The 24,445-nt window shown below is 45.0% G+C and overlaps 1 protein-coding gene across 1 annotated transcript in view; it reads left to right on the top strand.

Moving 5' to 3' along the window:
• KCNK18 (potassium two pore domain channel subfamily K member 18) overlaps positions 1–9,386 on the top strand; it is a 34,041-nt gene extending 24,655 nt beyond the window's left edge. The window contains exons 2-4 of the mRNA XM_044431537.1: positions 1,298–1,608; positions 2,929–3,072; positions 8,569–9,386. Coding sequence (XP_044287472.1) covers positions 1,298–1,608; positions 2,929–3,072; positions 8,569–9,386 — 1,273 coding nt within the window. The remainder of the gene's footprint in view (positions 1–1,297; positions 1,609–2,928; positions 3,073–8,568) is intronic.
• The last annotated feature ends 15,059 nt before the right edge of the window (positions 9,387–24,445 follow it).

The raw sequence follows: 24,445 nt of genomic DNA on the forward strand, positions 1-24,445 counted from the left end.
ACAGCAGCTGGTGTGAAAACTGATTTTCACAATACATTACTATGAACAGTTCCTGCTATATGGTGAAGTATTTTGGGGTGGGCAATTAAGAGGATGCGCTCCTTGTGCTCCTTGTGGAGACAAAAAGTGCCAGAGTCGTTGATATGCTTGTCTGACTGCTTGGGTCTTCCTTAGGGGTGTGCTATGAGGAACACCTGCCCTTCAACATGTATCACCACAGCGCTGGTTTGAGACTGCCTTGATGAAATGGTAGTTTTAAGAGTTGGTAAGCAAGCATGAATGGTGCTCTTGCACCAGAAGAGAGGGATGGAAATATTCTACGCAATATCATATACAAGTAAATGTCAAGCCACCTGTCCTCCAACAGAGAGAAGGTTGGAGAAAATTTGGCCCGTGAGAAGAGGCTTGGGGAAACAAATATGAGTAGCGAGAGGCACTTTTTCTCCTGCTTTTGTGACACTAAAACCAGGTGGGACCATGTTTACTATAGTGACCGTATCCAGCACTGCTGCTCGTCTTACACCATTGGTGCAATGCTCACAGAAACAGCCTCTGCTACAAAGGCAATAGTGTATGCCTGCTAAAGCTCACTCACATTTGCACAACATCTGTGGCATAAGTTGTGCAGCATAATTCACACACTGCCCTGTCCATACAGTAGGTTTAGGAAGGACTCTTGTTTCCGATGGTTCTTAATTTACACCGGATTCTGCAAACTCGAAGCCATACACGCATGCAGGATGCTTGCACCGGCACCAAGCAAATGTCCAAGAAATCACTGTGGGGGATGGGAGGGCAAGCAGCAAGACGAAGGCAGAGTGGTGTTTTGAAACACACAGTGTAGCCATTAAATTATGCCATGGCCAGGGCTTAGTAGTTCTTTTGAAAAAGTTAGCCGTTACATCTTCAGTCCTTTGAGAATTCCCTGACTATACAGAAGTCCATTATCTTCATATATACACCCATTATCTATACTTTGCTGTTTGCCTTCTCTTCCTGGAAAATACTGTTTCTCTTGTTGCCAAAAGGCAGGGCATGGGAAGGCAGCCCCTCCTTCAAGTATCAGGTGACTGCCAGAGATACGTACGTGGCTGGCCGTCTGAATGCATTACAGCTTGGGGAGAATCAATAGCCACTCTGCACGATGTATTAGCATCTGACAGACGTTTTAAAGTCATGATTGGTGGCAAGCTCCGTCTGGGCTCCTTTGGGTACTGTAAGAATAATTCTAGTTATAAAATTGTACGTGCGTTCACTGTAAAATAGAAACGGGCATTTTCTTGTGTTCTTTGTTCAGAAGAGGTTTGACTGGAGGGCTGGAGTCATTTTTCCCTCTGTCCTTGGAAGGTTTTCCTGCTTTGCGGATACAAAGTTTTGAGAGGATGAAGCCAAAGCCAAAGCCAACTTCTGCCCCACCAGAGAAAAGGACCTGCAACCAGGTGTTCTGGGCTGTCTTCCCTCATACCTGCTTCATCTGTGCCCTAGTCATCTATGCATTGCTGGGGGCCCTCATGTTTTCTCATGTTGAAGGTAACAGAGAGAACAATGAAAGTGAGGCATACAGGAATTTCATGCTGAGTCTTTGGAATCTGTCAAAGGATTTGTCAGGTAAGTGTGTTCGCTCAGCTGAGAGATGGTGGTGGCAGTGATCATGATAATGGCATGGGATGGACACCAATTCTCTTCTCATTTTGAAGCGCTGGATAACAGATTATGCTGATGTCCAGAGAATATCTTGTGTTTGATTTTCTTAAACTGAAAGGATCTTTTGTCCATGCACAACTCTCTCCCCACCCCCCACCCCCCGCACGCCCATCTTTGCTTCATGAATAAGTCTTTCTCACAATTGGGAATTTTCTTTCCTTGGGATTGGTTCATGGGACATTGCCATGACTGGAAATGTAGATGTCAGAAGCGGAAGTTTCTGGGAAAACAAGTGGATCAGTTTGAGGCTTCCTTGTCACAGATCTCTGACAGTATCTGCCTGAATGCTTTAGTCCTAAAGGCATTCATCTAACAATCCTTTTCCTAGAGTAGTTTTATTTCAAGCAATGCAATTACTTTGGGGTGCAACATTTTCAGATTTATGATAAGAGTCATGATTCCTGGGGTGGGGGAGGTATAACAGAAATATAACATTGTTAGGGATATTTTGTTAAAGTTGCTTCTCTCAGTCTTTATATTTCCATTTACAATATTCTCTGGTGTGTCTTTGATTGATTGATTGATTGATTGATTTTTAGCATTTTTATATGCTGTCCAATACTAAAGTCTCTGGACGGCTTACCAAAAAAACAAAAACAGCTTTTTCCTGCCAGAAACTAGTCTTGGTCTTGAAATCAGTGTGGTGTAATTGTACTGGGGCTCAGGCGATCTGGGTTCTAGTCCCCGCTCCACTATGGAGCCAACTGGCTGACTTTGGACCAGTCACTGACTCTCAGGCTAACCTACCTCACATACATGGTTGATGTGATGATAAAACAGAGAAGAAGAAGACTACCTAAGTCATCCTTGCAAGAGTAAAATAGGTGTGCTATAAATGTAATAATAAATAAGATAAATGAAAAAAAATCTAAGGGTATATGTGGAAAGTGGGGCCCAACCAAGTGCTTTGTGTAGTTCTCTTAGCACTGACTAACAACAGAGAATTCACACACAAGACCTGGGAGGCAGAGAAACTGCTGGACCACAAAGGGTTGTCCTTAGCTCATGCCCCATCCCCACATTAGAAATTTGGAAATGGAAGGTGTGTGTTTAAGCCACTGCAGTGAAACCTGTTTTTTCCATTGCTGGATCATGACATGGTTCCACTGAAGGGAACAGTAAATCATAGCACAGATTGAATTATCTGTCAGGGTTATTGTTGTTGTTGCTGCTGCTGCTGTTATGATTCCTGGTTTATAACCTATGATTATGCCTTCTGATCAGAAAATGCAACTTCCAATGAGATTTTCAAGAACAGAGCATATGAGCTGATCAGCAATATTGACTTCATATGGTTTACTGATCCCAGAAAGAAATGGTCCTTTTTGGGCTCACTCTTCTTCTGCTGCACTGTGTTCACAACAGTTGGTAAGTACCAATCTTGGCAAATTTTGGCAAAGTAGTATTTTGCACTACTTCTGCCTAGATTGGAGGTGCCAAACATCATCCCAGAGAGCTAAATCCAGCCCACTGGAAGGCCCCATCTGGCCTGCCAGTGTCCCCCAGAACCTATTACTTTATGCCAACTTCCCCCATTCTAAAGGCTTGAAATGCCCTGTCTAAAGCATCCTTACTGGCACTAAACATTTTTCTCTAAAATGTACTGGTATTGCACATTTCAGCATTGCTGAAATAGCATTTGGCCCTCAGACTGAAGCAGATTGTGCACCCCAGCTTAAATACAAGACCCTGGCAGCACATGAAGAAAACAACTCCTCCCTGCAAGGAAATATGTGGCTAGCATATTTCATCAGGATATCGCAAATCAAGGGTTGCAGTTCTATTCACATTTATGCAGGAGTAACTCTGGTTGAACTTACTGGGATTGACTTCAGAGCAAACATGAACAGTGTTGCAAAGGTCAAGCTTTCCTACATGGGGCTATTAATCAGCTGTAACTGCTTCCTGTTTTGTCACAAAGCTGAGATCTAAGAATTTCATGAGGAACATTTCCTTTTCTGCTTTTTCATTACATCCCCTTGACATGGCACTGTGGTATAGTGGAAATGCACAAGTTGAAAAAGTCATTTCTTTCCAGTTTTACAGTTAAACACTGTGCTTTTCCTGCTCTGAAATTACTACTAGAAAGTGCTTTATAGACACAAAATGACAGGGGAGGGTCATGAATGATGTTGCTGGGAGTAGGAAATGATGCACATCCAATAAATGCCCTATGTAGAAAAACCTGACACAAAGGGCTTCCTAGAGAATGCAATGAATGGATAGGAAAGGTAGCATTAAACTACTCTTCTTTATAGAGAATCCTATCAGATTTATTTCTGATAATGCCATGGCCCAATAGCCACACACATTTCTCACTTTGGTCTTCATTCACAGCAAATAGGAAAGACTCTCGTTTCTCTTCCCATTAACCCTGTAACAGGCCAATAGCAATACTGTTTTAGAACATGAAACCAAGAAACTCCACTCCCCGCTCCCTTTTTAAAAATTGGATTAGAATATCTCAGGTTGAGTTTCTTCCTGGCACTGTGTTAGTAAAGATGGTCATCTTCTACATATCTATTACATTACAAGAAATCTTCAGAAACTTGAACTGTAAGTGGAATCAAGGAGGTATGCCTGGAGCACAGTCTTATGCACATTTACCTGGAATGAAGTCCTGCCGTCTTCAATGGAATTTACACCCTTAAAATGTATTTTGGGGAGCAGCCTTAATATAGCTTATAGTCAACATGTGCATTGTGTACATTGACTCAAAACACATTTTTTTCTTGACCATTTGGAACCTTTCACTTCTCTTTTGGAAAAGTGATCACTTGCCTATCCGATGCACTTATTGCAGGCAGAAAGATATCCACCCCTTCCATGTCACACCTCATTCCCTAAGGATGATAAGCAGGGAAGTCTGGCTTACAGAAGCAAACTTTTCAACTGTTCTGTGGACAGATGGGGTCATTTCAACACTGTAGTGGCGCTTCCCATTCTCCAAAAGCAACATTCCCCCACTGATGGTATTGTATTGGTGGAAGAGCCCTGTGCTCAGGGTGTATCTAGAATGGGTGCGTATAAAGGGGAGCAGCACCCCAGCTACGAGTCCTGCCCCCTGTCTAAATGCATCCAGTTAAATGCATACTTTCCATATCTGCACACATGTGACTGTATGTGTGTACAGCTCTCTCCCAATCTGTTCTTCCAGTATTATTGACTGTATGGAAGGGGGAGGGCAGAGAGAGAGCGAGCTTCCCAAATGGTAGCATTCTTGGCAGCAGTGGTTAGTGGCACCAAAGGCAGCGGCATGGTGTAGCCATTCTGAATTTCAGTCTGAACTTTAGAGGACCTATCCATAGGGTTGCTTCGATTTGGGGGACAGGGTTCACTACCATGGATGGCACCAAAGTTCTGACTGAGACCTGGAGTGGATACACCACTCCACTGACATCGGAGCCACCAGCCGCCACGGGCTGCAGGCACCATGCAGACATATAACAGAACATTCTCAGCCTTCCTCAACCTTGAAAGCTCCAGATGTTTTAGACTGCAACTCCTATCATTCACAGCCAGCATAGCCACTGGTTTGTGGAGGTGGGTGGGAGTCTCTTTGTGCATGACTGTCTTTATATTTTTGGTCTTTTTAATCTAATCAGGATTTGAGTTAAAATATATAAACAGGGAAAGCCAGAAATGCGCTCAATAAATCAAGTGGCGATCACAGGGCAGCTCCCTATGCTGGGTAGGGCCAATGGAATGTAGCGCGCTAACTTCTAGAGGGCCACACCTTCCCACACCTGCAATAAATCTTAAAGCAGCATGTGTATTGAAATAGTTAATATGAAGCAGTATAGAAACAGAGAATGAAAGGCATGATGTGAACATTAATATCAAAGTCATTTGTTCACAGACGTTAATAGAGTATTGACACCAGTTTGCATCCCTTCCTACATGTACTTCCTAATCTCAGATTACCACTGAATCTTGATCATTTTGCAATTTGACATACCTGCTCATACCTACCTTGCAATTTGCAAGACTGGTCCTGCCCTTCATTGAGACAGGACCATCCATATCCATAACGCTGTAAGCTCTGTGGAACATTACATGTCGAGTAAAGAAAAGATTAAGATTCATCATGGTAACAAAGAAAAATATAACGACATACCCAAATGGCTCATTGGCTGGATTCATATAACATGACTAACAACCCCGCACTGTTTCCACAGTATGCTGATTGTCGCCCAGACTTATGTGATTACCTACCAGTCTCAAGGTACATCTTGACAGACCTGTGAGCATAACCCCCATTCTTTCCTTATGGATCACAGCAGCCTCCTCCTGCGGGATTCATTGCAGTCCTGAGGCAGGTTTCCCCTTCCTCCTCCTGTATATCAGCAATTTTGGGGCACTTCCCAGCCACTCCAGTCCACACAGGGATTTTATTAAATGCAAATGAACAGTATTGTGTGGTTGCTCCCTTCTCCCTCCATATATTTTGGTGTTGCCTCCTTGTTTCCAAAAGTAAACAGGGAGATGGACACATTGCTCAACCACTGAGAATAAAGTGAGCAATGACATTTCAGTTGCTAGGGAGCTGAGGATGATAGAGTCAAAGGCCAGAAGTGGCCACTACTGCAGCTATTCTCTGTGTTGTTCGCATATTAACAGTGGTAAAGTGGATGACTGGAGAAGCCACGGTGAAGCCTAGAGACCTTAGAATAGACCATTGATGCTCACCGGGATTTCAAAAAACTAATACTGCTATGCAGGAACTCCAGAACTGGGACCAGGCAATACAACAGAGCCACAATAGTTAGATTCCACCATGTCTTCTCATGCCATGTGAACCTGCCCATTAGGTGAGATTGTTGGAGAAAGATGGAAACCTGTGTCAGCATCCAAACTGACTTATGGTGCAATTCTTCTGGAGTGCATAAGTGGCAGCTGGAATTTGAATATTTAATTTGTTATCCTGGCATTTTTATGAAGCTGGATTGAGGAACCATTTTCTCTGTCAGTGCCAGCATTACCTCAAGGGTAATCTTGAAGTGAACCTCAAGAGGACTGCATGCCAGGGCCAGAGTCAAATTGTGCAGAACGACCCATTCTCTTTCTCACCCTCTTCCTGCCCGCTGCTTTTTGTCTTTCCCCCTTCTTCTCCCTCTCTTTTTCCCTTCTCCACCTCACTGGCTACAAGGGAAGGGACCACTGATCAATTGAACTTGTTGCCCACTCCTACCTTAGAGACAACTAGTCCTTTAGAATAATTTCTCTTCAAATATACTAACCCTTCATTTTTTTAGGAATGCACGTTCAGCTAAGATGTAGCACAGATTTTCAACATGTGTTCTCTTCAGAATGAATCAAATTAAAAAGTGAAAATATGCAAGAATTTTTAATCTGAATTAACCAGAAACATTGGACTTTCAGCTGAAATTTGATACCATTATCAAAAAGGAGCCAAAATTTATTTAGTCCTGCCTCAAAGGCAGAATCATCCATGAACTTGTCTTCTTTCCTTCTTGCTTCAAACCATCTCCAAAATTCAGACTTCAGTGGTCCAAAAACTGGAAGGCACTTCTGAGACAAAGAGCTCTGAACTACTCAAGTAATCAAGGCAAGTTCGTGAAATTATACACTGCAAACCAAAACAATGGCAATCTATTTGTTCTGGGTTTTTGGAGAAGCCAAAATATTTGAAAGAGGAAAAGGAGGAGTATTCCTTCTAATTGTTGCCAATACCCCCAGGCAGAATTTCGCAGTATTTGGGTGGACTGTATTGTTAAGGCCTTTTACAAGAATGCAGAATCTGGGCTAAGCCCTTTTGAGGACAATTGTTAAGAGATATAAAGGAAACACAACAGCACCTATAGCAATTAACCTTAACCTCTAGCCTGTCTCTGAAGTCTGCATTATTGGGTACTGCTTCCAGGTGTGAAAAGGAGGATAGGGAGGGAATTAGAAGCTTAAGGGGCCACACATCAAGTTGGTCAGAAAGTCTGGAATGGAATCTAAAGATGGTAAGAAGCCTCCATAGAAGCAGAATGCATGCATCATTTAAAAGGCTGCTTGAGCCAGCCTTTGGTATACTAATCTATTCTTGATCAATTGAATGGCACACCTAGTGACAAAACCTACCATAAACTCCTACCCTCACATTACATTTCACATATAGTGACCTGGTTTGTGTGTAACAAGACACCATAGGTGAGTTTCCCAGTGGTGTTTACTGTAGTAGTAGTGGCTGCCATTTTGAATATCTGAGTTGTGGCAAGAGTGCTCTGTAGCTGTTGTTACACGTAAGCCCAATAAAGGTACATTGTTTGGGTGGCTAATAAACTACCTGCAGCCCAAAACAACCCATGGATACTAGATGGCTTGTAAACCACCTCAAGAACTCCCCCTCTTCAGGGCATGTAACCACATGCTACAAGTACACCCTCTCTGAAGCCCAAATATTCAAAATGGTCAACAGCATTGTAATGAAAACCTTGTGGAAAAAAGAGTCCACAGTGGCTTCTTGTTATGTGCAAATGGTTCTGTGTATGCTGTAGACATTTTGGATGTGAAGTCATAATCCATGACCACTGGCCATGCTGCTGGAGCTAACAGCAGTTGTAATCTAAAATGCCTGGAACATACCAGGTTGGTAGAGAATCACTGCATTCCCTCTAGCCAATTCCCTCTGGTCAACTCCCTTTGAATGTTCGAAGGAAAGAGCTAGTGGGCATCCTATGTGAATGTGAAGGTAGCTTGTTAAACATCTTGAAATATAAGGTTAAGAATAATGCAGATATTGCCTCTGTTTTGCTTAAACTGAATGGCATGGAAGGAAAAGCAACACATTAGGCTTAAATTGTCTTTCTCGGGGGTGGGGTCTTTGTTTGGGGTTTGTCTGTCTGTCTGTTTCAGGTTACGGTCATACCTACCCTGTGACAAGAGTTGGGAAAAACCTGTGTATGCTGTATGCTTTGTTTGGCATACCTCTAATGTTCTTGGTTCTCACAGATATGGGGGACATCCTTGCAGCTATATTATCCACAACTTACAATAAAGCTAGACAACTGCAGTCAGAATTATTAACCAGACTTTCTCCTGCATCGTTTTGTAAGAAAAACAGAGAATCAAAACCAGGATCAACATCATTGTCTCTTAAGCAAAACAAAGTAGTCATCCATGAACCTTTGAATATTAAGGAAGTGCTAAAGCGCCACGCTTCCTTTCAAAGAAAGTCGGGGCAATGTCAGAATGTTGAAATCTTTGAAAGATTAATTGCTCTGGAAAATGGATTCCTGGCACCGCCAAAACCTACCAGATTTGAACGATGGAATTCATGTCCTGAACTGGATACAGGGACAATGATGAATAACATGATTGACAATATTGACAATATAGGAAAAGAAGTGGAAAAGCTGGATGTACCCTTTCTGCTGATGACTCTCCTTGTCTTTGCATACATTTCATGCGCTGCGGCTATTCTTCCACACTGGGAGCATGATTTAGATTTTGAAGGTGCTTTCTATTTTTGCTTCATCACTTTAACAACAATTGGCTTTGGCGATGTCAGCCTGAGGCATCCCAACTTTTTCCTATTTCTCTCATTTTACATTGTGGTTGGTATGGAAATTGTTATCATTGCTTTCAAGCTGGGACAAGATAGGATCCTTTGTCTGTACAAGAAGCTGATTTTCTGCATTGGTCAGAAAAATGTTCCACCGAAAATGGCATGAAGATCCGTTTAAGTAAAAACAACATCAGTTCCCAAGTTACATCTGTGGACAGCTGCATTAAGATGAATTGGATACTTTTGTTCTTCCATTGGATTTCTTTATTCTTAGTGGAAATATTTTGTGAAATGATTGTATAGGGCAGCCCAATGCAAATGGCTTGGAATAGCTCCCCCATCTCCACTTCAAGGAATAAAACTGAGAGAATAACAGTGCAGTCTGAAGCATGTCTATCCAGAGGTAAGCCCCATAGAAATCTCAGGGGGGCAGGCTTTCTGTCTGTGATTAAGCCTGATTGAGGTCAGTAGGTTTTACTTCTGACTAGACTTGCACTGTAAAAATTGTCTTTGGGATGTTAGTCTGTTTTAATATTAATATTCATGTGTGTGTAAATGTGCTGATCATGGGGCTTTAACACAACGGGCAATGGCAGGCTTTAGCCAGATGAACGGCGCCATGTAGTAGCTATCCATTTATTTATGCTATCTATTTATTGACCATTACCAGAATTGGTTCCAGACTGAACCATTAATCAAACCAATAAAATTGCACGACTAAATGAACCAGCGGCTTCTCACAGGCAGTTGCTTACAATTCTATAAAATGCTGGGAGAATTTTTAAAAGGAGCAGGAAGGGGTCCCATGGTGGTATTGTTGTTATTAAAAACGTTTATATGCCATCCCTTATGCATGGCATCTCCGGACAGCTTACAATCATTAAAAACAAAATACAATAAAACAATCTATAGCAATATAATAAATAGCATATAACCAGTAAAATATATTAAATAAATAAACCTTGGTGGCACGCTTACTTCCCCAAGGAGGGCGTTCCAGAGATGGGCACTACAGCCAAAAAGGCCTTCTCCCTGGTTATCATCTCCTCCACCTTTATCAAAGAGAAATGGGGTGGGGAGAAGACACAGTCCTATGCAAGGTTAGACAGGAAAAAAAGGCCTACCACACTCAGTTGGCTGGGGCACTTCTCTGTCTAATCTGTTGAACCTTACATAGGATTCTAAAGTTAGCTGATGATCTCAGGACTCAAGTAGGATTTTAGGGAAGGAAGTGCTCCCTCAGGTACTGGACCCAAAAGCCATTTAGAGCTATAAAAGTCTGTGCCAGAATTTTGAATTGGGTTCAGAAGCAGCCAGCCGAGCTCTTTTCACATTGACAAGCTAGGATGGATGAATCACTTGCTTGCTTTCTTTTGTATTCAGAGTAAACCTATCAATTGCACTAAGCATGTAGCATATAGCCAAAGATTATCATCTTTACTCTAGTGTAAGTACATGGTCAGATCTAGACCACCAAGCACTGGGAGGAGAGGATTAAAGTTCCTCCCCTCACTGCACACACACGCACACACGCACACATGCAATAATTGCTTCCAGAACTCCTTTCCCCATCATGGGGGGAAAGGGGAAAAAAGCCTCAATTGTTTCCAGTAGATTTCCAGCTGGAGCTGTTCCAAGACCCTGTGCCAGTAAATCTAACCAAGTTTTGGTCATAAAGCTAAATCTAGGAGCCCCTGCAAGCTGTGAACCTACCAAAATAGGTTGAATGGCATCTTCTAAACTCACAAGCTGTGTTTGCATAACTGATTTTCAGCTGCTCAGCCCTCACCTGTCACATCACCAGTTTTGCACACCTGTTCAGCACTTGCAGGGTGTCACCCAACCTAGGTGACAAGGAGGAATGGCGCTTGTTACTGACCAGAGCTGAGTCTTCAAGTAGGGATTTTAGCAACCCAGGGGGACAAGCTGTAGAATGATGCTCCTACCCTTACTCAGAAACGATGGAGAGAGAGTTCCCCAACTGATGCTTTCTGGATGTGTTGAACTGTTCAGCCTATCATTCCCAGTCTGGCTGAACAATAATGGGAGTTGCAGTCGAGCACATCTGGAGGACACTGGGTTGGGAAGACTAGTTTAGAGAGAAACTAAACAGAGCACAGACAGTTCTCTCATATTCTGATCTTTTTTTTCTTTACTAGCACAATAGTTTGATTTCATTATATACTATTTTGTGCCAATAATATATGGGCCGCATAAAATTAATAGCTTTTATGCTACATGAAGGCCAACTGAACTTCAGTGTTTCTGCATCTAGAGAAATGAAACAAAGTTGAAAGCCATTTCTCTTTCCAGTCACTCTAAATTAAAAGTACTAAATTTTCCTTATTAAGTACAGGGAGTGCAGTTCTTTTATTATCAGGAGTACCATGTGAATGGATACACAGTCTTGCTAGAAGCTTTATGTCACAATGATGTGCTCTAGCCCTGAAGTGCATAAGAATAGACCACATTTATCTTTTTATCTTTCTTTACCTTCTATAGCTACAGTATATAGCTTCCACTTATTAGAGATTTTACCATGCATTAGCAACCATTCTGAGTGCATGCAACTAAGCTGAAATCAAGTTCAGAGCTGTATTAACTTACTGTTTTAGAGACATAAAGTTGGTCATACACCAGTCTGTTTTGCAGATTACATTAACAAACAGTATGGGTTGTTAAATTCTAAGTTGCCATGATGTGCAAATGTAGATTAACAAACCAAGAAAGAGAACCCATTATTTGTTCTTATGAACTCAGTGTTGTTTGAACCATGAGTTGTCATTATGTGCAAACCCACAAGCATGGGTAGGTTGTTCATGGGCTAAGTTGCCAGCGTACAGAAGGAGCAGGCAGGAAGTGACCAGGTGCAGGGGGACTGAAACCAACCAGGGTTTCATCAATCATCTGAAAGACATATCCAGAGTAAGGTGACAAACCATGAATTAAATAAACCATGGATTAGTATCATGTAAGAACCAAGCCAGTTCTCAGTTTTATCAAAACACTAGAATCTGATTCTTATTCCATTGTAACCCATAATAACCGGGTAGAATGAGCAGGCCATTTACAACTTACCTTCATGAACATTATTCATTTGTTTACTTTCTTTACCGCCTGTAACTGAAGCTCTCTGGGCAGTGTACAACAAAATATCTCGTATATGAGGGATTTAATAACGATTGAATCAAGAAGATTTCGTCTGTGTCGTGAACACAAAAACACTTATAATTATGTATTTCTATCCCTTGGCAGTCTATTTGGTCAATCATTGATCCATCATATTGTTTTTGTTAAGGACATAAAATAAACACTTTTTAAAAAATCACAATCACTTTGAGGTATGTATAAATTTCAAATTATGTTCACATTTGAGTCTTTATAGAATGGCTTATGTTTTCCCTGCCTTGCAAGAAAATACTTGTCCCATATAACATTTTTATTATGGTTCTCAAAGAGTTTATTAATGCAAAACCATTTACAACAGAGGAACTTGCATCATGAAAGCATTCCTTTAGCACTCTTTTTAAACTCTAGCCTCATCATTACTTGTGAACAAGATTTTAATGCATGCATTTTAATTCAACTGAACTCTTATTACTCTATACATACTGATATGGATCTTCCCCTTTCCCCTACCCAGTATAAGATATGAAAAGTAAACATCAAAAGTCTGTATGGTTGCTGACTTTTCAAAATATTAACAATTGTTCTTTTTCTCTCTATTAACAGTTATCTGTATTTTTAAATCTATAATCTAACCAATCTATATTTGAATAAATGTATGCCAATAATGAATAAATGGTCTTTTATTCTTCTTTGGTACATGTGTCAGCTATAAACCTGGAGTTTGGATAGGAAGCCTCATGCCTTCCAGATGTTTTGGACTGCCAGTCCCAGCCAATATGGCCAGTGATCAAGGATTTTGCAAAATGCAGACTAAAGCATCTGAAGGGCATAAGGTTGCTTACCCCTGGCCTAGAACATCTGCTGCTTTCTTCTATTTTTTGTTTTCATTTTGTAAACTAAAAGGGAATATAGCGTTCTGGGTGAAGATAGATGAAGGACTATATTTTGTTCACAAAACAGAGATGAAGAAGATGGAGTTGTTAAAACTGTCTGAACATTGTTCATGGATGTCCAATAACTCCAATAATCATGATTAATGACTCGGAATTGATTAAGAATGGATGATAGGCTAGAATGCATCTTAAATAGCACCAATAAAGACCATGCTTGCATTACATCATTCTGCCTATTTAATCTGTAGCCTCATGAAGCAGGTTTTACTTTTAATCCAGAAATAACAAAGTTTTTTACTGTGTATGAGATATTTCTTTTAGGATGGTTAATACACAAGAGCAGAGAGCAGGGTTCAGAAGAGCAGTTACTATGTACATTGCAGAAGGCTGGTTTATGCTGGTAAAAGGTCAAGCCCATCCCACCAGGACACCCTGGGATCCATCACACCCAGCAGAGTTCACAGAAATAATAGTCCCTGAGCTGCTAGCCTTGGCAACAGGAGAGTTGACTGTCATGGCACAGTCCGTGTGATAGCACTGCGGACAGCACACCAGTACGTCGGGTATAGCCATCCAAGGAAGATCGTATGAAAACTGGAATGCAAGGGAAGCCAACTGATTGCTGGGGAAACAAGGCCTGGACACAAGCCAATAAAGTCATGTCAATCCAGCCAAGCTGGAGAGTGTGTTGCTGACTTCATTTCTCTGACCAAAGATGTAGTGTTCTCAAGCACCAATGGGCAGCTCAAAGAATGGGTCACACAGAGCCCTTGGCTGTTCTCTGGGGACCCCACGGAACACCCAGAAGTCCAATCCAGTGACCAGAAGGAAAATCATCATTGTTCCTGGCCTGCTATTAGCAGTGGGGTACAACAATCTTCATCAGGATCACTGGGGAGAAGGGGGATCCCTCTTTCCTTTCCAGGCTCAATAGGGCTTTTAAATGCTTATACTTCCTTGCCTGATGGTTTTGCACTTTGAGTTAAAGGCTAAAGTTACATTTCAGCCAACCAGGGATGGCTTGTTAAACCTCCTATTAGCAATGCAGACTGCAGGGTGCTGACAGGCAGGATTGCCCACCCAAACCTGACTCCTGAGGAAAGTTGAGACATCACCCTGCTGACAAAAGTGCATATAGTCAAGGCTATGATTTTCCCAGTTGCAATGTACGGCTGTAAAAGTTGGACCACAAGGAAGGCTGAGCATCAAAGAACTGAGGCCTTTGAATTGTGGTACTGGAGGAGACTCCTGCGAGTCTTGGACTGCAAGGAGATCAAACCAGTCAGTTCTAGAAGAGTTCAACCCTGACTGCTCTTTAGAAGGCCAGATACTGAAGCTGAAACTCAAATATTCTGGCCCCCTAATGAGAAGGAAGGACTCATTGGAGAAGAGCCTAATGCTGGGAACGATTGACAGCAAAAGAAGAAGGGGACGTCAGAGGATGAGGTGGCTGGATGGGGGTCACTGGGGTGGTCAGTGTGGGCTTGGATGGACTTCAGGAGGATGGTGGAGGACAGGGAGGCTTGGAGGAATGTTGTCCATGTGGTTGTGATGGTTTGGGCATGACTTTGTAACTAAACAAACAAACCCCAAAAGGGGACCTGGCCGACCACGATACCCCTGGAAGGGAGGAGGCATGCAGCGAGGGTGAGGTGAGATGGGAGAAGTGCCCCCTGTTTCCCATGCCAGCCGGCGCCATCATGCAGGCTGGCAGGGGGGAGAAAGCGCTTTTTCCCTTCCGGCGAGCAGGCATGAGCAGAGTGGGGCTGACCTTTCAAGGCCATTACCCAGCAACTCATGGCCCCCTCACTCATCAGAGACAGTGTTTGGAGCGCCAGCTCTCCAAGGCAGCTTGCTTTCCTCCTGGATGTGCATGAATGTCATGCTCACAGTGAGCTCCTGCAATTTAAAATGTACCACTACAGCACTGCTAGATCTTATCTCAGCTTGAATGGTTTGCAAATGAATTGCAGGTGATCCTATGTTACTACCTGAAAAGTAATTGATTTTACTTGAAAACTGCTGCTTTTCCCACTAGGCAAACTACTGGAATTGCATTACCAATAAGTAGTAGACCAGTTCTGTTCCCTTCCCCTTCCCTCCCCTGTCCTCTGCCCCAGGCAAGCACAAGTCAACTCATTCCCTGAGAGGCCCCTGAGTTATAACATTTATACAAAAAAGGGCAGTTGGCTTTGTCCAGGATGAATTCCAGTCGTGTTTGTTCCAATGGATATATAGGAGCAAATGGTGAAATAAATGAGTCAGCCTCTTCTTCAGTAATGATGAGACAGTACCTGAAAGACACTGCCTGGTCTTTAAAAGGATCCTTGGGTCTAAATCTATATTTTAAATGCACATGACATTCACATAATGGGATGTGCAAGTTTCTTATATCAGGTGCATGTTAGTATGCATGTTATTAGTCACCTGCATACAAAATATGCAAATGTATATGTGAGGAGGCAGGGGGGCTCAGCCCTTTTCCTGGGGCCTTCCACAGAGCAGGGCCGAAGATAACAGGGCAAGGCTGGGAATCTGTGTGGGGAGAGCAACTCGCTAGAAGACAACAGCCAGGAGATGCATGCGAGCGCACAGCTGTGCGGGATGGCGGACGGAGGCAGGAACAGCTGGGTTGGGTGGAGTGGTGCAGGAGGAGGGCGGAGAGAGGGGGTGAGCAAAGGGAGACGGAAGAGAGGAGAGAAAGCTGAGACACACGTGCGGAGAGCGGGCAAGGTGGTCACTGGCAGGCGAGCCAGCACAAATGGAGAGCGGAGACTGGGGAGCGTTCCGGCAGGCAACCAGTTCGTTGCCATAGCGACAGGAGGGAAGGGAGACAGAGCAGGCCAGACCAAGGCGCTATGGGAAGCGAGCCAGTGAAAGTGTAAAGAGGCAATAAAGACCTGGCGAGTGCACTGTCCTTCTGGTGTTGCTCTTCATGGAAAATCAAGGAAGAGGCACCTTTAGCCAGCACCCCTCTCCTGACGCAGTCACAGTGGTGGAGAATGATGCGGGCAGGATGGCATGGAGGGGCACAGGTCATCTCTTGCCCCCACCCCAGCTGACTCCTGGATGGCCTGGTGGGCTGAGCAGCAAAGGCTCCAAGCCCAGGAGCAGCAACGTCTGTTGCAGCAATTATCAGCACAACAGACGCAGCTCATGGAGCAAGTTTTCACTGCCCAGCTCCAGAACCAAAGCTCTTTGCTTCAGCAAGTACTGGGAGAATTACAAAGCCCTCAAGCTGAGACTCTGGTGGGGCAGACAGGAGGAAAAGGCCTAGGGCCTATGCAGATCTCTAAAATGACCACAGAAGATGACCCTGAAGCCTTTCTAAATACCTTCGAAAGGGTTGCCCTGGCGGCCAAGTGGTCCAAAGACCAGTGGGCCCTCATCCTGACACCTTGCCTCACAGGTCCTGTCCAAGAAGCCACAGATACACTTACCCCGGAAGCGGCAGGCCAATATGATTTAGTAAAAGTGGCCATTCTAGGGATTTTGAATGTCTCTGAAGAGACCTATCGGCGATGGATGAGAGGGGTTGTATATGTGACTGGCACCTTACCCAGGGCTGTGGGACAGAAGATTCAGGCCAATGGGCTGAGATGGATGAAGCCCACGGTCCGCAGCGCTGAACAGGTGGCTGAGCTGGTCCTACTGGAACAGTTTATAACCATCCTGCCCGCGCCAGCCAGAAACTGGGTTAGGTGCCAGAGGCCTGAAACCCTAGAGGAAGCCATTGGTCTTATGGAAACCTTTGTGGTCGCTGAGGAGTCAGGTATAGGCGACAGGCCGGGTCAGAGACAGAGCACCTGAGGCCCTTGGCAACAGAGGCCCAGAGAGAACAAGAGCGGATGGACCCACTGGAAGGGGTACGAGACATAAGGTGGTTGCCCAGCTGGAAGTGCGTGCACCGGGGGTGCCCCCAGCTTCGCCACAACTTGCAAATGGGAAAGGAAGAAGATCCCAGCTGAAGCAAGTGTGCTTTACTTGTGGCAAGGAGGGGCATTTCTGGAGGGACTGTCTGTTGATGGAGTGTTACTTCGTGGAAGCCTGGTGGTCCGCCCTGGTGAGTGCCACCCCTCAGCAAACTTGGCGGGTTCCGGCCAGAGTGGATGGGAAAGAGGTTGAGGCCTTGGTAGACACTGGCTGTGGTTGCACCCTAGTTAGGCAAGCCTGGGGCAGCCCCTTGGAAGAAATACTGCAGGTGAAATGTATACATGGGGATGTCAAGCCTTATGCCACCCAATTGGCTAAGGTGGAGGTAAAGGGGAAGGTACACCTATTCAGGGTGGGAGTTGTCCCCAGTTTAGCTTATGAAGTGATAATTTGATGTGATTGGCCCCATTTTGAAGAGTTGGTGAGGGAGGTGAGCTTGGAGGTTGCCTTGGCAGGGGAGGAGGAAGATGTAGACCTTACAGCCCTGCATACCTCCCGCAAGCGGCTGGTCTTCTTCCAGCAAAATGATGCCTCTCTTGTCGATGCCCTGAGACAAGCCCAGGACCCCTCAGGAGCAAGAGAGGGTGCAAGGAGTGGTCCCCACTTTGAGATTGTGGGGGGATTGCTGTATAGGGTTGTACCTGCACAGGAAGGACACAGTGAACTGTGATAGTTGGTGATTCCTGAACCCCTGAGGCTAGCCGTTTTACAACTAGCCCATGATCTTCCTACCACTGGCCACCTGGCAGTGGAGAAAACCACTGACAGGCTTGTCCGGAGGTTCCACTGGCCAGGGGTATATGCTCAGGCCAAGCAGTACTGCTTGTCCTGTCTGGAATGCCAGAAGACTCAGAGGAAGGGGGTCCCTGCAGGGCCCTTGATACCAATGTCAGTTATAGGGGAGCCCTTCGAAAGGATTGGGGTGGACCTGGTAGGGCCCTTGGAGAGGTCAGCAAGTAATACTGGTGGTAATTGACTATGCAGCCAGATACCCTGAGGCCGTGCCTCTAAGAAGTACTTCAGCTTGGGTTATCGCCCAAGAGCTATTGGGGGTTTTTGCCTGGGTGGGCTTCTCCAAGGAAATTTTGACAGATCAAGGCACTAATTTCATGAGTCAGGTGATGAGGCAGATGTGGGAACTGTTGAGGATAAGGCCCCTACACACCACGGTCCATCATCCACAGACCAATGGTCTAGTGGAACGCTTCCATCAGACCCTTAAACAGATGCTTAGAAAGTTTGTGGCAACCTATCCGCGACAATGACATGTTTTGTTGGGCCCCTTGATGTTCGCAATACAGGAGGTACCTCAAGCCTCGTTAGGGTTTTCACCATTTGAGCTGCTATACAGGTGACACCCCTGGGGAATTCTAGGCCTGGTCAAGGAGCATTGGGAGACGTCAGCCCTGGAGCCCACCTCTACCCTCCAGTATGTGTTGGATATGAGAAAACACCTCGCTGACCTGGCTCAACAGGCCAAGAGTAATTTAAGGCAGGCCCAAGGAGAGCAGCAGTACTATTGCGATCGGCATGTCCAACCCTGGATGTTTCAACCAGGCCAGCGTGTTCTCCTGATCCTGCCCATGGGAGGGGGCAAGTTGTTTAATCAGTGGCAGGGGCCTTACGAGGTTGTTAGGAGGGTGGGACCGGTGGACTATGAGATACACCTCATGGATAGGTGGCGCTTGACCCAGATTTACCATGTAAATCTACTCAAGGCCTGGAGAGAGAGGGAGAGTACCAGCCATCAGGCAGACTGCACAGCCGAGTCGCCCATGGCTCAGGCTTTAGCCTCTGGGAAGTTATCTCTTGATCCACAACTAACACCCACTCAAGCAGTGCAAGTCCGGGCCTTGGAGGCAGAATTTGCAGAGGTGTTCTCTGACCGACCTGGGCACACGACAGTCATAGCTCACCATATACAAATGGTCCCAGGGGCCATTGTCAGGGTACCAACTCATCCCTACCCACCACAACTGAAGCCAGTGAGAGTAGAGGAGGTAAGACGGATGCTCCAGGTAGGGGTCATTTTGGAATCGGTGAGCACTTGGAGAAGCCAGCCGGTCTTGGTTCCCAAGTAGGATCAAAGTGTCCATTTCTGTATTGATTTTCGAAGGGTAAATGAGGTATCAAAGTTTGACGCATACCCCATGCCCCGAATAGATGGGTTGCTGGATCCTCTGGGGCAGGCCCATTTCCTTTCGACACTAGATCTCACTAAGGAGTATTGGCAAATCCCATTGATGGAAGAATCCAAAGAAAAAACAGCCTTTGCAACCCCTGTAGGGCTATTTCAATTTAAATATATGCCCTTTGGGTTACATGGGGCTGCCGCAACCTTTCAGTGGCTTATGGATAAAGTCTTGGGACATTTGTCTCATTGTGCGGCTGCATATATTGATGACATTGTCATTTTCAGTCGTACCTGGGGGGAACATCTAGACCACCTCCGGCAAGTTTTATTGGCTCTAAGGCAGGCCAGGATGACAGCTAATCCAGGCAAGTGTAGAATAGCATGACAGGAGGTACAGTATTTGGGGTATATTGTAGGTCACGGGCAGATACGACCTATGGCGGATAAGGTGGAGAAGCTGAGCCAGTGGCCATGGCCGCACACAAAGAAGGAAGTACAACAGTTTCTGGGCCTGTCCAGTTACTAGCGGCGATTCATCCTTCATTTCTCCTCCAAAGAGTCCCCTTGACAGAGGCGCTTAAGAAAAGGCAAAGCCATACCCTAGTATGGTCTGAGGAGATGGAACAAGCTTTTGAAGAACTGAGGACCTGTCTCCTCAGCCAGCCTGCTTTACGGTTGCCAGATTTCTTCTGGCCTTTTATCCTCCAAACCGACGCCTCAGCCGTGGGTGTGGGAGCAGTTCTGACCCAGGGAGAAGGGCCGCTGAACATCTGGCACTCTACTTGAACTGTAAGCTGGAATCTCGAGAGCGCCGGTACTCTACAATAGAAAGGGAAACGCTAGATGTCAAGTGGGCTGTTCTAACACTGAGACATTATCTCTGGGGAGCCCCATTCACATTGGTCACCGACCATGCTCCATTACAGTGGTTGAATAGGATGAAGGATGACAACCCCCGCCTCACCCATTGGTATTTAGCGTTACAGCCATACGCATTTACTGTCAAGCATAGGCACAGTCACCAACATGCTAATGCTGATTTCTTTTCCCACCAGGGTCCCTGGCCCTTACATGGAGATGGTGATCCCCTCTTGGAGGGGGGGTATGTGAGGAGGCAGGGGGGCTCAGCCCTTTTCCTGGGGCCTTCCACAGAGCAGGGCCGAAGATAACAGGGCAAGGCTGGGAATCTGTGTGGGGAGAGCAACTCGCTAGAAGACAACAGCCAGGAGATGCATGCGAGCGCACAGCTGTGCGGGATGGCGGACGGAGGCAGGAACAGCTGGGTTGGGTGGAGTGGTGCAGGAGGAGGGCGGAGAGAGGGGGTGAGCAAAGGGAGACGGAAGAGAGGAGAGAAAGCTGAGACACACGTGCGGAGAGCGGGCAAGGTGGTCACTGGCAGGCGAGCCAGCACAAATGGAGAGCGGAGACTGGGGAGCGTTCCGGCGGGCAACCAGTTCGTTGCCATAGCGACAGGAGGGAAGGGAGCCAGAGCAGGCCAGACCAAGGCGCTATGGGAAGCGAGCCAGTGAAAGTGTAAAGAGGCAATAAAGACCTGGTGAGTGCACTGTCCTTCTGGTGTTGCTCTTCATGGAAAATCAAGGAAGAGGCACCTTTAGCCAGCACCCCTCTCCTGACACAGTCACAGTATAACACAGAACTCAAAAAGAATGAAACCTCCTTTACACATACCCTGATTCTGAGAACAGAAGCTTTATAATGGATAACCCAAAAGACCTGGACAACATATGTTCTGCCAGGAGACAGGGGTTCTTTTGGAATTTGGAGACAATGAGCACACCAGTAGGTGAAGGAAAAGTCATGCTTTATTTAAGGAATAAGAGTATCTATAGGCAAACAAAACAGCATTTATACTTTGCAAGAATATCTTCTCTCCCTTTCAGCTGCCAGGAGCCCTGGTTAGGCAGCGAGAGAGATCTCAGACCATCAATTACACAGCATCAGGCACCTGATCTGTGTAGAAGCTCCCAAATTCAAGCTCTCATCCCCCTGGTTTTAGAGTTGACTGCTTCTGACTCACAGACTTTTATTCTACGCATGCCCGCACCTGGCCCTTGAGCTAAACAACTCCAGAGTAATCTAGGATCCTCCCGAATGCTCTATGCCTGGGAGGATAGGATATGAGAAACATAAACACATTCCATGGTATAACTGAAGACTCAACATAAACCAACATACTTGATAATGGCAACATGGAAAGAAATGGGACATGTCACCTAACTCCTCGCCAGACAATCTTCTGCATGTTCCCATACAACATACAGCTATGACAAAACCTGAGACTGAGAAGGAAGAAAACTATAACTGTGGTTGTGTGTTTGGAGGGGTGAGGATATCATCTGAATCTTTCTGTAATCCCATAGAAACGAGAAATCTCTCACACAGACCCACTTCTAAGAGCCTCTGCACTTGATTCTCTGCTTCAGCAGAATTGCTTGGCTTTTATGACTGCGTTGACTGCTGGGTGCCTCCACGTTGAGTGTTCTGAAGGAGCCACCCACTGACCCTCAGAAGTGAATGAGTGTTGACACTGCGGTCTCTTGCCATGTGTGATGCGAAGCCTTGAGGACCAATCATGGATTTGAAGGACTGTGCTTCCAGATGGTACACAGCACTCTTCCTTAAGCTCGCCTTGCTATTCATTTCGAACAATGGGTCAAGTGCAGAGGGACTAAAATGCAGGCAAGGCCAACAATGTTCATCCTAATGGCAGCCTTCACACTTCATGTGTTTCTTTTGCTTTTTCTGCAGTGCATCTGAGCAGGATGCGTATGCGCCTCGGTTGCACCGCATGTGAGAACTGGAAGTTTCCATTCACAGCATTTCAAGTACTACTGGGAAAAGGCATCACTCCAAAATGAAAAACAAAGAGTGTTGTAGCATCTTGAAGACTAATGTTTATTTTGGCATAAGCTTTTATGAACACAAATGTTTCTTTTGGCTTTTTATTACTCTAAGATGTCATGAGACTCTTTGTTGGGTTTGTTGCAGCAGGCTACGTACATAGCCACCCCTTTGGAAAACATCCTGAAATTATGATGAATCTTATTTTGCAAGATTGCAGCATTTGGCAAAGTCCTTCAACAAGCTGTGAGCTGCCTCAGGGAAGAATAATCCCCCACCCACCCTGAAACTGAATTATTAAGGGATGGCTATGTATGCAATTTGCTTAAATACAAGCTTTATAAATATTTTCAAGATGTCAAATAGGTGCTATGATATAAGCACAAGGGGCAATATTGCTCATGATTTACAACTTGCACAAGCTCAGGGGTTGGTTTGCCTCAGAAACTGCTCTTTTCAACATGGTCAGTCTTTTTATATTAGAAAGGAACAACACTATCAGACAAAAAGGACACGAATCCAAGTCTGCCCAAATGTTGACATTGCCCCATATTTTTAATGAGGATTGAAATCACCAAAGGTTGTGTCAAAAATCATATGATGGTCATGTGTAAGATGCGACCTGAGAAGAGACACTCTTTTTAATTTGCATCATTCAAAAATCAGGCAAAACTAGATCACGTAGAATCCTAAAAAGTGGGAATAGGGCACACTCCAAATAGTCCTTGCCCTCAATGCATGGAAACCTCTGAACTTGAATGGAGGCTTCAATGAGGCCAGTGGACAGAGCAAGTGGCTGTCATCTTTGCTGCCGTCATGCCTGGGTCGCATGCATGTTATCTAGACGGCCATTTGCAGTTATCTAAATGAAGTGTAGGGAAGGGAAGGGGAAGGAAGGAGGCCTCCTCTCCCAGCATTCTCTCTCTGTGAGGGGTCTACATGGCTCAGGTGAGGTAGCCACTATGGTTCTTCTCCTTCCATCTGTGCAGGAGGGGGGCTACAGCCTTTGGCATGTCAGGAGACCACAGGATGGTGCCATTAAAGAGGATAGAGGAGGGAAACCTTGCCTTCTTGTTCAGCAGTTAGCCATGAAAAGCGTGGAAGCACCCTTAGTAAAAGGAATGAGCGACACGGCTCCATTTTGGGATGAGATGTAATGCACCTATATGTGCAAGAACACAAACATACACACACACACACGCATGGGAGAATACAGATGAATAGGCTCACCTGTACCTGTGCCTGATAAGAGAAGAGAGGAAATGGAAGGGGAGGTGGAGGTGGAGGAAAGAAGGAAAAAAGGCGGCTCTTACAGCATCCCATCTTGCTACATGTATACACACTATTAACTGATTGCCAGGTGCTATCACTGAGCTCGCACATATCACAAATGCCCTCTGTAGTGCAGAAGGCCCATTATAATGCTAGATTTTTAAAGAACAAATATCAACAACTTACACTTGCAAAAAAGGGTTCCATCTGGAAGCCTTAGGCTCACTTTACTCATGGCAAACTGCAGCACGAGGTGTAAAGCAGCCTAACCTGTGTTAGAAGAGGACTTTGGGAAGTCACACTAGCTTTCAAACTGAATTAGCTAAGGATCTGGAATATTTCTACAAGAATCAACCTTGTCCTCTCATTTGCAGAGTCTGATGTGAGACTGTGTTGTACTATGCTATGAGTGACCCAAATTTGAAATCCAAAATAGATTTCATTAGGTTGCACCCCCACATAGTTTGTATTTGAACTCGGCATCATTCATAATATTATACAACAGATTATAACATGAGGATTTGAACATGAGAGCCAGGCATAGATTCCTGAAGAAATATTTGCAAGTGTGAGGGCACAGTCCTAAGGCCTTCCAATGTATTCTGGGACAGGGTGGGGACAGGATTTTCTGGAGTTCTCGTGCTAAAATTCTGCTGTCTTGGAGCTCAGACGCAAAAGACCAAACCCTTGCTCTGCCCCCTTATAGCTATCCAGAGAGAATTGCACCAGCTGAGGCTGCAAATGTACCTTAAAGGGGAGGAAGTAGGAATGCCAGGGGTCAGGAAGGGGTAGAAGACTTAAGGCACTTAGGCATGGCAGCAATGGAGATTGGCATAGGATGCATGTAAGAAACCTGCACATTCAGAGCCTTCGATGCGTTGCATGTGCGGTTGATAGGACCGCACTCTTAACTGATTCGCTTCCAAAGCTAGTGTGACTTGATTCAAAATGCCTCATGCATATTGTATGCTCTCACAAGACTTTTACTGGGCAAATCTGGAG

This window comes from Varanus komodoensis, unplaced genomic scaffold (assembly GCF_004798865.1).
Source record: "Varanus komodoensis strain SLA01 unplaced genomic scaffold, ASM479886v1 scaffold1, whole genome shotgun sequence".
NCBI classification, from domain to species: domain Eukaryota; kingdom Metazoa; phylum Chordata; class Lepidosauria; order Squamata; family Varanidae; genus Varanus; species Varanus komodoensis.